The following is a 15,173-nucleotide window of genomic DNA, read 5'->3' on the forward strand; positions in this document are numbered from 1 at the left end:
GGATGCTGATATGCTGAAGGATCACCCTGAAAATGCCTGAAATCAATTGCTGAAACAGCTGAAGGATGAGAAGAAATGGCTGAAGTTCTTTGTTGAAATAGTTGAGAAGAAATGGCTGAAGTTCTTTGTTGAATAATCTAAAGGATGAGATGCAATAAATACAAGTAGGAATGTCCTTGAAGAGCTGAACATTTTGATACCTGAATGGCTTTTCTAATTGAAAGTATGGTGAACTTATGTGAAGATTTTCCCATTGATCCCCACAAAGTGTACACTCCTGTACACTACAATTGTGTGGGGGTAACAACTGATGTGCAGCTTCCATGACTGGAAAAGACTTCGAAGTTGTGAAGAAAATCCTGGAGAGAGCACCAAATGCGACATGGAATCACTGCTTTCTTCACCAAGAAGTACTTGTGGCTAAGGATATTGTGCCAGTGCTTGATACAACACTGAAAGATGCCATAAAAATAGTGAACTACATTAAATGGAGCGCCAAGAACAGCTGCTGTTTCACGCAGCTGTGCAAAGACCTGGGATCAGAGCACACCTAGTTGTATCGTTCAGAAGTTCGCTAGCTTTCGAGGGGAAAGGTAATGTCACATTTTTACGAGCTTAAACACGAAATCGCCGCCTTCCTCTCATACAATAATTCCCCGTACACTGAGATGCTCAGTGATGAACTCTGGCTCATGCGCATGGTGTATCTTGCCGATGTGTTTGAGCACCTCAACACTTTAAACGTGTCTATGCAGGGGAGAGGACATAACATCTTTGAACAGACTGACAAAGTCACTGCCTTCAAAAAGAAGTTGAGGTTGTGGATAAATCACGTAACTAAAGACAGACTTGACATGTTTCCCAACACTTACCACGCAGCAGGACAGTTAAATACAGCAGCTAAAAATGGTTGAAGCCCCAGCAAGTGCAGTTGTATACAGACCTCCAGACTACAGCTAGTCATCATTCCTGTCAAACCTGTGAAGCCTATTGGATGGATTTGAGATTGATTGGATTGTCACCCCATCATTGGAGCTGTTTACTGTCATTGTTGGGGTCTGATACAAACTAAATTGATTCAGGCAAATTATCCCAATTCCAATAATCATTTAATATTACAATTATTTTTCCAGTCTGTTTTCAAATTGTTACAGACCTGACAGCTTTTTACTCATAGCTTAAGACATTCATTCATTCATTTATTTACATTGGCCTTTTAATACATAGTGCAGTGTCACACATTCTATTTTATCAAGGTCTTATGTTCTCTGCATTTTATGGTGTCGTTTCATCCCTTGTAATGATCTGATTTGACTTGTATTTGTTCATAGTTTTTTTTTTTGTTTATGTATGTGAAGTATTTGACTCTGGTACATCAGCTCTCAATGTGTATGTACATATCCCCATGCAAGGGGCAAGTGAACAGTAAACCAGCTGGGCTGTGTAATATAAGAAAATAAGCAGTATTAGCAAGGAACAAACTATGCAAACAATGCAAAATAAGCAGTATAAACAGGCAGTAAACAATGCAGACACACAAAGGAATGCCCATTGAAATGAAATAAATAGAAATAAAAATAGAATACTTAAAACTAGAGACCTGTATGGATCTGTATAATCTGTACGAGGTATATTTACAGGTATTACACTGAGGGTTATTGTCAAGTCATACTGTCGTTGGTTAAGTGTTCATCAAAGTGACAGCCTGGGGGAAGAAACTGTCCTTGTGCCTGGTTGTCTTTGTGCACAGTGACCTGTAACACCGTCCAGAGGGGAGGAGTTTGAACAGATTGTGTCCGGGGTGTGAGGGGTCTGCAGTGATCTTCTACACCCTCTGTTTGACCCGTGAGGTGTACAGGTCCTCCATGAAGAGCAGGCTTGTGGATAAATAAATGACTTTTTCTGCAGTCCTGACTGTCAGCTAAAGTTTGTACTTGTCCTGTTTGGTTGCTGAGCCAAACCAGACAGTGATGGAGGTGCAGAGAACAGACTCGATGATTCCTCTGTAGAACTGTATCAGCAGCTCCTGGGGCAGGTCAAACTTCCTGAGCTGGCGCAGGAAGTACATCCTGTGCTGTGCCTTCTTGACGATGGTCCTGATGTTGGATGACGTCCAACAGGACCAGGTGAGCGGCAGTCCTCGTTAGTATAGTGGCCAGTATCTCCGCCTGTCACGCGGAAGACCGGGGTTCGATTCCCCGACGAGGAGTCCTGTTGGGCAAGCTCAATGTATGCTGCATTGCATGTGCTGTTTTCCCCTTCTGGTTGAGAGAAGCTCTGTTTTGGATGAGACCAATGACCGTTGTGTCATCAGCAAACTTTAGGAGTTTGACAGAGGGGTCCTTTGAGATGCAGTCGTTGGTGTAGAGTGAAAACAGCAGAGGGGAGAGCACACATCCCTGGGGGGCACCTGTGCTTATTGTCCAGGTGCTGGATGTGGTTTTCCCCAGCCTCACCTGCTGCTCCCTGTCTGTCAGAAAGCTAGTAATCCACTGACAGGTGGGGGCAGGCACAGTGAGCTGGGTCAGTTTGGAGTGGAGGATGTCTGGGATGATGGTATTGAACGCCGAGCTGAAGTTCACAAAAAAGGCCCGTACTTAGGTCTCTGGGGAGTTGAGGTGTTGCAGGATGTAATGCTGTGCCATGTTCACTGCATCGTCCACTGACCTGTTTGCCTGGTAGGTGAACTGAAGGGGGTCTAGCAGGGGGTCTACGATGTCCTTCAGGGGGGCCAACACCAGTCTTTCAAAGGACTTCATAACTAATCTGATTTGACTTGTATTTAACAGTTTTGTGTTTTGTTTCTTTGTTTGTTTATGCATGTGAAGTACTTTGGTCAGTGGGAAGTAGCTTATAAAGTGCTGTAGAAATCAATTTGATTTGATTTGCCTTATAAATAAAAATATAAATACAATAATGGTTTTCTATTTGTGCAAGTGTGATATTAATGTACAATATTTTCTATGTTCCTTTTATCATGCTACCATAAAGGTCAATCTGATTATTTTTATTATTATTAACATTTCAAGTTTTCATAGTATTACAACATGGTTGTACTGTCAGAAGTACTTGAAAAGAAAGTAGAAGCAGTGAAGGGGCTACTAGCAACAAGGATACTGCAGTAGTAGCAGATGACAGACATTCAGTTAACACAGATACCAACTGCATGAAACAAAGAGACAGAAAGAACGACCTGACCTGTTAAAAGAGGAGGAAGAGTTGAAGTCTACCACAGGCTACATTGCACTGCACTTTATTTACCACAAGGTGTAAGTGAAGCCTTGAGTGAGTCTGGTACAATGAATGGACATTCACATAAACTGTAAATGGTGATCATGCAAAAACCGTAAAAGATATCAAAAAGCTTTTTACAATGTCTATAGCTAAATATGTCATGAGTTTATGACAGTTGAAATGTTGGTTGTAGCTCAAAGTATGCCAGGCCTGTCAAGGTTCAAAGAGGACCAAGACTTCCATAGACTTACATTATAAACTGCTTTAAATGCTAAATGTTGTAAAAAAAAAAAAGCATAACAGATATCAAAAAGCTGTTACAGTACGTAACAGCTGAAAGACAGTGTTTGATGAGGAGCTGCTGAGAGGCTAACTGTGTGCCTGTTTAACTGGGTGGTGAAAGTGGTCCCGCAACCACCTGAAGCTTGTGGAATAGATGAAGCTGCCAAGACTCCTGCTGCTGTACTACAAAACTAATGACGTGTGACATATAGTCCAAAATTACATATACACTGTATTTTCTGAGTATTTCTTCTGGCTTGTTTTTCTTTCTGACCTTACAGGACCTGACCAAATCAAGAGGGGGTGAGGATTGTTTTCACCTTGTTTTATACTATTTGTACTGCACCTTTAAATTGTACAGTATGTACAGATGCAGTAAATTTTGTTGACAAAAGTCACCTGCTTACTGTATGTGTAGGAATGTATCTAAAATGTAAATATTTAGTTTTTAACTTGCTGTATACTACAGTAAAGAGTCCTCCACTGAAAAACACAGTGGACGTTTCAGAGGACAGGTAAATTTCCGCTTTCTGTGAGTTTTAATGTGTTTGTGTGTGTGTGTGTGTGTGTGTACATACTGAGATCTTGCCATCTTTCTTCACCTCCTCTACAGCCAGGCCCAGACCGGAGTGTTAGGCTGGCTGTCTAACAGGTTTGTCAGTGCCTTGCCACAGCCTGCTGGGTCCCCTCGACTCAGCAGGGCCAACTCTGATGCCAGGGTGAGTCCACATATGTTTGAGTGGTATTTAGTCCATTGATTACAAGGCTAAATCAGGGTCATTAAGTGTATGTACACAAAAAGATAATCATGCTTCGCAGCTATAATAACATTGATATAGAACATTTTTGTTATTGTTATCAAAATCGCTTCTCATGAAACTTTATAGCATTCAGGATATAGCAACTAAAGTTAGAGGATGAACTACAGTGTATGGTTATGGATATTGTTATTTTTAATTAAGTTCTCTGCCTGACTATTTCTGTCAGTGTTTTTAAATGAGAATTAATATCCATTCAGTCCCTTCAGTCCAACCAGCCAAAAACAAAATGTCCTCTACCACTGCCTTTGGTTTAACACACAGAGGTACTAAGCTGAGTTTTGTGAAAATGAGTATTCTGAACAATTTTTAGGAAAAAAGTATACACTAATATAGGAAAGAGAGAGCTGTCCTGTCAAGAAGGTTATGCATTTGCTTCTAATTTTTTTTTAATTCTCCTTTTTCCTCTTTTCCATCCACCAGTCAGGAGAGGAAGAGGAAAGATACAGTATTATTTAAAAAAGTGAATATTTAAAGAAAAAATATAAATCAAAAGTAAATTCAAGGTTGTTTCTCTCACAGGCCTGGAATGATGGGCTGGGTTGCTCAGGGACTGAACAAGATGATGCGAGACTATTGTCACCTACCCCCAGGAACACACTGAGGTGAGACACAGAACTTCATTTAAGTGTATATTCAGCCAGTCAATTACGCTGAGACATTTTGTGTTACACGCCAAGCTAGAGGAAAAACAAATCAACACTGTAACTACAACACAATGCAACCTTAAACATACCTAGCAATGCCAGTATTATAAGTTGTTATATATACTGTAGGTATTATATTAAACACTGAGGAACAACTCCAACCTTTCATACTGTGGGACCCGATGATGCCTATCACTGGGCTGACACTCAGTCACACCTACCAGCAATTTAGAGCCACCAATCACCAACTGAAACCCAGATCCATCTTGCTGTGAGGTGCTAACCGCTGCCCCCACTTATATGTATGCAATAATATAAAAAAATGTACCATAAAGAACTGACCAAATGCATTTTTCTTTCTGCTGTCCTAGATGTATGATGTAGAAACAATGCCAGGTATGCTTCTTTATCATGTTTCTGTGTTTCCTAAAGGGTGATGATTAGATATTAATTCATTTGAAAGCACTGCATGTACTGTATAGGGCAGTGACTAATTTGAAAAGAAATTTAGGACTAGTATGTATGAATGCCATCTCAATTGTTAGTAAGTATAACAAAGTAACAACATGATATTGCATCAGTGTGAAATGACCACTATTGATTCTTGGGAATCTCCCCTCCTGACTTAACTGTCTGAATGGCCTCTCTATCCAGATTATGAGCCCTTCCCACACATCCCGGTGGTGGAGGTGTCAGATGATGAGGGGTCAGAGGCAGAAATGAGTTGAAATCACATCTTACTAATTATTCACAACTATTAAAGCCGGACCTTGACACACCAACATATGCTACCTGCAGCTGACATTTGATTGGTCCTTTTGTCCAAAGTTTATTATGATCAGCTGGAACCCCACCCCTTGTGTGTACACCTTACTGTATCATCTGAATCAACACAGACACACAAACGAGAGTAGGTTGTTAAAGGAACTCGAAGAGCCAACCTTCCTCTGTTGCAGAGTGGTGAAGTGGATAAAACAGATGATGCCTCAGCCAGTTACATTGCCCCCTGGTGCAGTACCCACAGAGCCATCAAACAAGTCCCCCCGCTCCTCTCTGGTCAAATGTACGCACACACACAATCAGACAGTTTCACATGGACCCATAAAGTGTCATTTGAATGCACAAACCCCTATAGTGCCACAGTCATATTCACACTGAAAACAGCACCTGAAATTTTATAAGTCTAAAGATCTATATTATAACAAATACATATTTTGACTTTGTTCACCAGTTCTGTCTCCACCAGCTGAATCGCTCAGTGCAATCTCTCTGGATACGGACAGCAAAGCCTCAGGATACGATTGGATCCCTCTTTCTGAATAGAGGAAGCCTTCATTTTTAACAATGACATTTAAATGAAGTCCATGGGGAAAATAAATGTTGATAGCTGCCTATAAGGTGAGCTCAGTACCTTTTTTCACTGCAGACATTTTGACTTGACATAATAAGAAAAGTGCAGGTGTAAACAATCACATCTGTGGGTCTGTCATTGATAAGTGTCCCAGTAAATCACAGCAGTGTGACAGTGAGCCAGCATGTACAATACTGGGACACTGAAAAGTGAAGCAAAATGGAATTCTCTGTTTTCTTTTTTCTTTTTTTTATTGCAACACAAAATTACACATTCATTCATTTAAAGGACATAACATAGCAGATGAGACAACAGACATTAACAAAAGAGACAAAGGGATTGTTAAATTAAGTTATTAAGTTGTGTGTGTGTGAAAGTAAAATCAATAAAGTAACCGGAGTGTATTGGTGATGCTCCCGCCCCGAAGCACCAGAAAAATGTTTTCCATGACAAAGGCCAGTTTGCCTAAAACACATCAAAATACGCTAAGATAAGATAATATTTGTACAACTGCTACTGTTATTTGGACAGAAGTGGATTTTGTCCAGCAATATCAGATGCACAGCTTGGCCAGCTGAAGCACATGGAACTTTAGATGTGAGGATCTTGATCAGCTTAATTTGTCATTCATATGTAGACTATACAAAAGTGTGTAGCACCTTTTTTGCATACAGGTAATTAGTTTGTCGTTTCACAGTGTGATTGGCTGGTTCATGTCAGGACTAGATCTGAAAATGCCTCAGACTGCCATCCCACCCAAGGATGATACTGAAGTAGGTTTAAGGAAAAAGAAATGCTGCTCACTACCTATCACCCTCCCCTTTACCACCCATATCCTCTAGTATAGTGCTGTCACTACCATGTTTCTACTGCATATTGATAGAAATTTAACTCATACAACTGCTGTTTCTTTTTTGGTTTTGCTCTCAGGATGCAGCTGAAGTTTCACAGAAAGGTGAGTCACTCAAACATACTTTCCTGTAGTCACAGAAAACCCATACATTTGCCAGTTCCACTGGTCCTAAGTGCCACAATTCACAGTTCAGTCAAGTGAGTCTATATCAGTTAATGTGTTCCCTGAAAAGGGTGGGCTTGCTAAAGAATCATGCCCACAGCTAGCAGAAAGCATCTCTTTAATAACAACATGGGGTGCATTTTATTTTTCAAGTCATTATTTTACTGGTGAAATATGCAGACCTTTGGCCTTCTGAGTAACTCCTGTGGGTCACTGTAACATTTGGACATGATTATATGTGCTTTCTGTTGAAGCACCTTCTTGTGTTTTCCCCCAGTTGGACAATCAGAGCCTAACTCAGTCCCTCTTCTCCTTCTGTTTCAGAAGGGAAGGCCCTGCGAGCCCCTTAAACAGGAGGAGGAGACCACTGGGGGATGCTCTGATTCCCACAGACAGACACTTATAGACACATTATACTGCTGGTGAAGCAACAGTTATATGCGGTGTGCAGCTCAGTAAAGAAACTCTAGGCATCTGTAAACTACTACAAGAAAACAAAGATATATTCAACTCACCTTACTGTACTCAACAAGTTTTATATTAGTATTACTACTTGAAATCCTGGTAATATAATCCAGTAATATCTAACTGTGTATTGTTCTGTACATTCTATAGGTCATTATAAGTGAAGTGAAGTTGCACATTTTCAATACACAAAAGTGTATTGTACACAGAAATAGTCAAAAATTGACATTTATTTGAAATTACTGTAGGTTTTGTGCACAAAGGTTTGCAGACGTCATATTATTGTGCTTTAACCTATGGCATTGTACACTATATATTCATGTTGCCATTTTAGCAAAAGAGAAAAAGAAGATATACTGGTAAAAATGTAAACATCTTTTAGAAAGTATCTCAGATTAAGCTGTAATATCTTTCTTTCTTGAAAAAAATCATGAAATAATGATTAAATGGCAGCTATGCTTATTTATTATTGTGTTATAAAGTTTTATCTATAGTTATATCATTTTCATCTATAAGTCTTAATCCTTAAGAATCTATTATTTTTTTGTGCTCAAAGAAAGTTGAGTTCAGTTTGGGTCTTGATCAAGTTCCAGAAAGCTTGTACAAAGGTTTAATTGAGGTTAACGTAATACTTTCTACAACCTTTGATTTGACGCCATGCCTTATTCATGTATAAGGCCTATATACTGTATGTATAAAGTCTTGAGTCACAACTGGTAGTTTACCAGTTACAGAGAAGCCCAACATAAAAACAACCATAAATTTACCAATTCCCATCATTAGATCAAATACAGATGTTAATATCTGGCCACATATCCTGAGAATGAATGATTAAATAGTTCTTGTGCCATCTCTGGCATCCAAAAATCCCTCATACTTTACCAGATTCATCACTTACATGACCAAAGGTTTTTATAGACAAATTGACCCTTGTCACCCTCTCATAGCTTCATCCAAATTCAAACCTGATTTGGTGCTAGAAGACATGGAATCAGACAACGAGGGTCAGCAAAAATGTGATCATTGCACAGCTGCAACAACATCCACGTCACTGACTCCACAATCATCAACAGCATACCAGCAGCAGGAAGTAACACAGCAGACACAGTCAGATTCCCTGTTGGTGGCATCCATGCAATTCCTGAAGTGTAGTGATGTCAGAGAAGCTCCAGAACCATCAGAGAGTGTGACCAAAATATTTCAGGAAGATGCTGAGACCCAGACAGGCCACTGGACGCCATTTATTGAAAGGAGGAGGCTGAAGGTTTAACTTTGGTGAATATGGAGGAATGGTAAGAGAGGTGAAGAACAATGGGGTGGAAGTAGTCAGACAAATGAACCTGGTTTAGCTATGGATGAGCTATAGACATTTACAATTTAATTTACCACACAGCACAATCACATCAGTGTAATATTTTTCTGCGGCAGGAAGGCATAGAGATGGCACATATGGCTGAGGAGGTAACCAGGCATACAGCTGAGATGGCCATTGAAGGATACTCCATCAAACTCTCACTGGGCAATCAAGAACTGCTGGAGGGGCCTAAAGTCGAGTAAGACCATGTGCTGAGCTAGAGAAAGAGAAAGAATCCGTGGTGTTCAGGCATGTTTTATTTTTGGCAGCGGGGGTTCTTTGTGAAGTGATTAGACAATGTGTGTTCTCTATCACCAGGCTGCCAGTGCCACAAGAAGAGAAGAGTGAAGTGGAGCACAATAAAATTACAGAGTAAGAATTCAAATGAAAGAATTCTCAGCTCTTAGTTTCCTTGAACTCACTTGTAGGATCCTTAACCCATTTAGTCCTTTTGCCTAGAATGTGTATCATTCTACTGCTGCATCCATTATCAAAGAATGTTTATAGCATTAATTTTAGAATATCTTAAATAACAGTGTTTTAAACATACAAACTATCCTTATGACAGTTTTATCTTAAGTTGTAATTTTTACATGTTGTCATTGTCACCATCTTTACAAGGCTGAGATTCTTTAATTTGTGATGGAACTATAGAGTATCAGATCCAACGGTTAGAAAACTTTTCAGATCTTCAACTCAAATCAAAATAGCAATACTATGGAAAACATACCCTACTCAGGTCAATTTTACATAGTATCACCAGCAAAATGTTGTTGTTTGTATGTTAAATCTGCATATGCAAAGTAACTCCAATTGTCAGATAAAACCAATAATAATAATAATCACCTTTATTTGACCGAGTATGTTACACACGGAATTTGTTTCCAGTACAGAACTGAGGTAGTAATCTGCAGCACCAGCTCATACCGATGGCTCCAACCATCAGGGGCAACTTGAGAGTTCAGTGTCTTGCCCATGTGGATTACAGGGACCGTGATTTGATCCTCCTACCCTCTGGTTGGGAGACAGCTGCTCTCCCCACTGAGCCACAGTGGAGTAAAGTCTATCATATTTTATCCAACATATTAAAAAATATCATTAAATATAGTACAGTACAAATATCTTTGATGCATTTATGTTCAGTACATTAGAAAAATTTTACACAAATTTACTCTCCACCACTAAAGAGACCTTAAAACCCCATTATCCCAGTTCCGTTTGAGCTGTCACTCTCATGCTCTCTCATCTGTGTCCCTCCAAATCCCGTGGGCTCTCGTTATGTGATCTCTGCCGCGCGCTGCCTAAGCATCACACTGCCATAGCAACCACAGCTTCCCTTGGCAACAGCCGTCCAATCCCCCACACGCCCCCACCGACGGCTCCCCGGTAACAGTGCGCACCTGCTGTTGCTGTTTGACGCCGGCACAGTCATGGACAGAGATGTTGTTTGTTGTTTTTTTTAAACATCTTTTAATCTGGTTTATATAACCCCACAGGCGAATTCGTGTTGCTTGTAGTATGTGAATGCTCATGGACATTTTCTTTCGGTGCCACTAAAAATTAACGTAGGTGAATATTGAGAGAGAACGTGAGTATCGTGCCATAATGTCGCAGTTAGCTAATTGACTAATATATGCTACGACATAAATAAGTTGGACATTTTATTTATCTTTGTATAACTTTGTTACTATCCGGATGTAAACAGACAGGCTAGTTAGCGTTATATAAGCTTTCCCGTTGCAGATATTCACCAAGTCATTCGTTTTAGTAAAACAAAACAGGGAAAATATAAGGCACTTGCTAACACTAAGTAAAGTTCATGCTTACACAATTTCCTGTAGTTTAAGTGAGAAGTGTGACAGTCTACTTGGATGTAATCTGTTCTTTTCTTTGTATCTTGCAGGCTATTATTCAATTAGGAATAGGTGAGGAAAGAAAACAATTTAATGAATGAGTCACATTTTTCATTCTATAACAGTCTATAAAATAATATGGCACTGTTATCACATCTGTGTGTTTACATTGGGACATAAATATATTCTGCATACTGCAGATGCATCATGCTGAAACCAAGAACAGTCTGCCATAAAATTAAATATCAATTGTCATAATATTTATGCAATGTGCAGCCATGGTGAACCACATCTGATTTCTATGTTTACACTCAAAACCACTTTAATCAGTTTCTAGTCTGCACAAATAAGCTATAGCCAACCATTTTTTGAAAGTGCAGCTATGACTTGACAGTCCTGTTTCCATGTGAATTAGTCCAAATATTAATAATTAGGTAAATTGCTGTCTCTTTTTACATCCCCAAATCGGTGAATTGTACATCATCTGTGTCCTGTATTACATTGAAAACAATAGAGCAGCGCATTATTTGATGTGATACCTTGTCAATTTTAAATTGGTTTTGTGATTTGGAGTTGTATATATTGATTTCAATTTCCAAAATTGCTGGAAGACTTCATGTAAATCCTTTAAATGCTCTAGCAGCATGTTCATGACTTACGGTACTGCAACCACCATTTAGTGAATAGGCACAAGTCCATGCTGCCAGACCATTTGATTTTCTCCTGTCCCGTCCTGCAGAAACGAAGAGCATCTTGCTGAAGAGAAACAGAAGGGTGAGACTGACGTCCTTACCGACACAGATCCAGGTTGTGATCAAGATGTAATCCACGCCCCAACAGTGTGGGTCTGAAGTTGTTCTTTCTTTTGAATTGACAGTATTCTCCCATTAAGGAGACTGTAGCTGGGAAAGTAGATATCATAGTGTGCTCTCGTCCAGGAACACATTATAACATTTCTAAGTCTTTAAATCCTGTATATCTTATTCACCATAGTATATTTTTATATCTGCATCATTAACACCAGCTAGTTAAGTATGGGCCTTCTATCTATCATTTAAGAAATCTAGAGTCAAAGCAACAACAGACCTCTCAACTTCTAAGTTCTGTATCAGTTAAGACCTCTGAGCCAGAGCTGGAACCTGAACCTGAACCAGAACCAGAGACCAAGCCCCACAAAGCCCGTTCTGAAGCTGAACCTGTAACCTAGCAGCCACAGAAAGCAGAGGGAGACAGTCAAGGGAACGACGCTGACAAAGCTGCTGAAAAAGTAATGACAATGGGTTGAACATTTAATGTGTGACTGTAAATTAAACCCTTTGAATTGTATGACATTTTTCTGGAATATACAATAACTGCTGCAAAATCCCTTTACAGTTTATTCTTACATTGTTTTAAATGCCCCTTTCTTTTCTTTGTTATCTTGTTTAACCCAGTCCTGTTCCACATTAAAAACAAGTAAAGATCAAAATAGCTCAAAACATTTTTACATTAAAGACATACTTACAGTACAAGACATTTATAGCCTCTCTTAAAGATTTCCTTCCCTTCTTTCCTCCCTCCTTCCCTGTGTCCATTCACAGCTGATGTTTTACCAACAAAAAATACGTTGACATATCCCAACTGATGATAATCACACTGCTGGCAATTATTCACCTTCTTTGTGTGTTTTATAGGAGGAAGAAGATACTGGGGATGACTGTGGTGGTACGTAATATTCTGTTTTGTTATATTTGCTTTTTCACCCAACAGCAAAATCTTTCTCATTACAGATTCTATATACTGTATGATTATGCAGTCATATTACTGCTATTATTGGCAGTTTGCTGCCTGTATGCCTGACTGGTTGTTTTGTGTTGTCATTCTACATCTTTATCTACTGTACGTCCAGACAACCACTTCTGTAATTGATTTCTGGCTGTCTGTCAACCTCAGACTGTTACTATCAACTAGACGGCTGTCTTTGTCATTCTGACTGACTTCAGAGGTGTCTGTATATTTTTGTCCTGCCCAATGACATACATGAGAGGGTCAGAATATTAGGAACACCTCTGAATATAATGTAGTCCAGTACAACACCACCTTTAACTATGACCTAAATAATGAACATATAATTGAATTTATAAATATATGACAATCTCACCAAAAGCTGAAACATTTTGAGCTTCATAAACACAAATGTTAATGCAGAAGTGTTGCATTGAAGTGCATACAGATGTACTGGTGGTCATAATGTTATGCCTGATTGGTGTACATTGCTGTTTGACTGTCAGCAGTGCTAACTTCCCACTTATTTTCTGCTTGACTGTATATCTGCCTATCCACCTATCTCCTCCAGTCAGCTGTGATTCACTTAAGAACTGCCTGATGCACATTCCTTTCACCTCCAAGTACCTTGGCAACATCAACGCATTCTGCAAAGAGAACGGCATTTCTTCTCCCAAATTACCCTCCATGCCTAAGCTACCCACCCAGTTCTCTGACGTGACCAAGTACTTACTCACCCTACCCCCTGAATTACACCGAGAGCTCTCCCAGATCAGACTCACACAGGTCCCCCGAAATATTGCCCACACTCTGACTGAGTTTTTGCCCAGAATCACAGAGTTCACGTGGCCCATGTTTGTCCAGTCTTCAAGATGCCTAAGAAACAACAACAACAGAAAAAACAGAAGCAAGACACAAATCAGCAAGATGTAGAACTCCACCGATTTGTCCAACATTCCCCTACTCACCATCCTCAGCTTAGGTCCTGCTCCCCGTCTCCATCCTCTCCTAGTGGTAGTGCCCTCCAGTTGCCCAACGTGCCATCATATCCGTGTCTGCCACCAAGTGTCATCCCCCCATCAAATCAGCTCAACTCCCTGTCACACCAGCTGTCTGGTCTTCCTAACCTCTCGTTCTTCATTGAAGATGATTCATATGCTTCACCAATCAAACCCACAGGTGAATTAGCAGCAATGGAAAGCTAATTGTCCTCATGTGATTTCTTACTTACTGTACAATTTTTTATTTAAAAATAAGCATTGTACAAAACAGTACATTATCAACTAGTTTTAGATGTCATGGCAGTTCCACTGACAACAGATTCTGGAGTATAAACATACAGTCAGAAAAATGGCAGCTGTTTTGTGTTGCAGCTGTGGATTTTGGTCCACTGTTTGTGTTTCCTCATTCTGTCATGTCATATAAAATCATTCTCTAAGGTTATTTAGTTTGTTTATTGGAGCTTCAAGGAAAGAAGTAGGCATAGTTCTGGATAAAAAGGGAATATGTGCAAGTTCTCAAAATATTCCACTTTTTTGTCCAGAAACACAGAACAATAGAAATTATTTTTTGTATGGCTTCAGTAGAACATGTACAAAATAAGGAAACAAACCGATGGTACTTTTTAAACAGATGAACACAGAATTAGCCAGACTGAATGGCTAGCTAGATGAGTGTGCTGGTCCTCTCAGCTATCAGGGAATTACACATGGCCTAGCTGAGCAGTGGATCCTCCTGCATTAGCCTGAGGACAGTCCTACTAAATCTGCTGCTCTCCCGGTCCTGCCCTGCTTCAGCTTGTTACTGTGACCTGCTTTTCCCCTTGCATATCTAACCTTCATTTATAAATATTATCACACCTTTGCAAGTGCTATCATCTCAGTTTTGTCTCAGTTCTAAAATACTGTACTGTACATACCATTGTTTGTGATGCCCTAGACTAAATGACAACAAATGTAAATTATTGTGTCTGTCCATCTTTTCAGGGAGCTCTAGCCTCAGTCTTCATCCGGCTGTCAACATAGAGGATGTTGACTCAGACCATGAGAGAAAAGGGGAAGGAGAAGCAGGAGAAGGAGGGGATGGAAGAGGAGGGGAGGTCCCCCAAATCCTCACTCCACAAGACCCCAAGCTGACAACCCTCACTGTCCCTGTGACCCCTTCAGGAGGTCGTCAAAGGTGAGAAATACTGCCTCTCTACTGACATGCTTTTTATGACATACTTTATTTTTGCTTTTACTTCACAACTAAAGCCTTACCAAAAGGGTTGTGCTGTGTAACAGGTAAACTAAGCACCAGTGGTGGATAAATTCTGTCAATCTGTAAAACATGTTGAAAAGCACACTGTACAGTAGATATTAAAATTTACTGTTTATTTGAGCACACACTAC

General features: G+C 39.8%; 1 protein-coding gene and 1 non-coding gene across 2 annotated transcripts in view; both read left to right on the plus strand.

Moving 5' to 3' along the window:
• The first annotated feature begins 2,090 nt into the window (after positions 1-2,090).
• LOC109962506 (cyclic nucleotide-gated cation channel beta-1-like) overlaps positions 2,091-15,173 on the plus strand; it is a 41,782-nt gene continuing 28,699 nt past the window's right edge. Inside the window, exons 1-12 of the mRNA XM_020604280.1 lie at positions 2,091-2,126; positions 5,353-5,377; positions 5,636-5,687; positions 7,263-7,287; positions 9,241-9,365; positions 9,485-9,538; positions 10,489-10,552; positions 10,684-10,731; positions 11,070-11,091; positions 11,759-11,793; positions 12,693-12,723; positions 14,769-14,961. Coding sequence (XP_020459936.1) covers positions 2,091-2,126; positions 5,353-5,377; positions 5,636-5,687; positions 7,263-7,287; positions 9,241-9,365; positions 9,485-9,538; positions 10,489-10,552; positions 10,684-10,731; positions 11,070-11,091; positions 11,759-11,793; positions 12,693-12,723; positions 14,769-14,961 — 710 coding nt within the window. The remainder of the gene's footprint in view (positions 2,127-5,352; positions 5,378-5,635; positions 5,688-7,262; positions 7,288-9,240; positions 9,366-9,484; positions 9,539-10,488; positions 10,553-10,683; positions 10,732-11,069; positions 11,092-11,758; positions 11,794-12,692; positions 12,724-14,768; positions 14,962-15,173) is intronic.
• Positions 2,138-2,209, plus strand: trnad-guc (transfer RNA aspartic acid (anticodon GUC)). The gene has a single exon. It is a non-coding gene; the product is annotated as a tRNA-Asp (tRNA).

The sequence above is a fragment of the Monopterus albus genome, unplaced genomic scaffold (assembly GCF_001952655.1).
Source record: "Monopterus albus unplaced genomic scaffold, M_albus_1.0 scaffold65.1, whole genome shotgun sequence".
Lineage (NCBI taxonomy): Eukaryota > Metazoa > Chordata > Actinopteri > Synbranchiformes > Synbranchidae > Monopterus > Monopterus albus.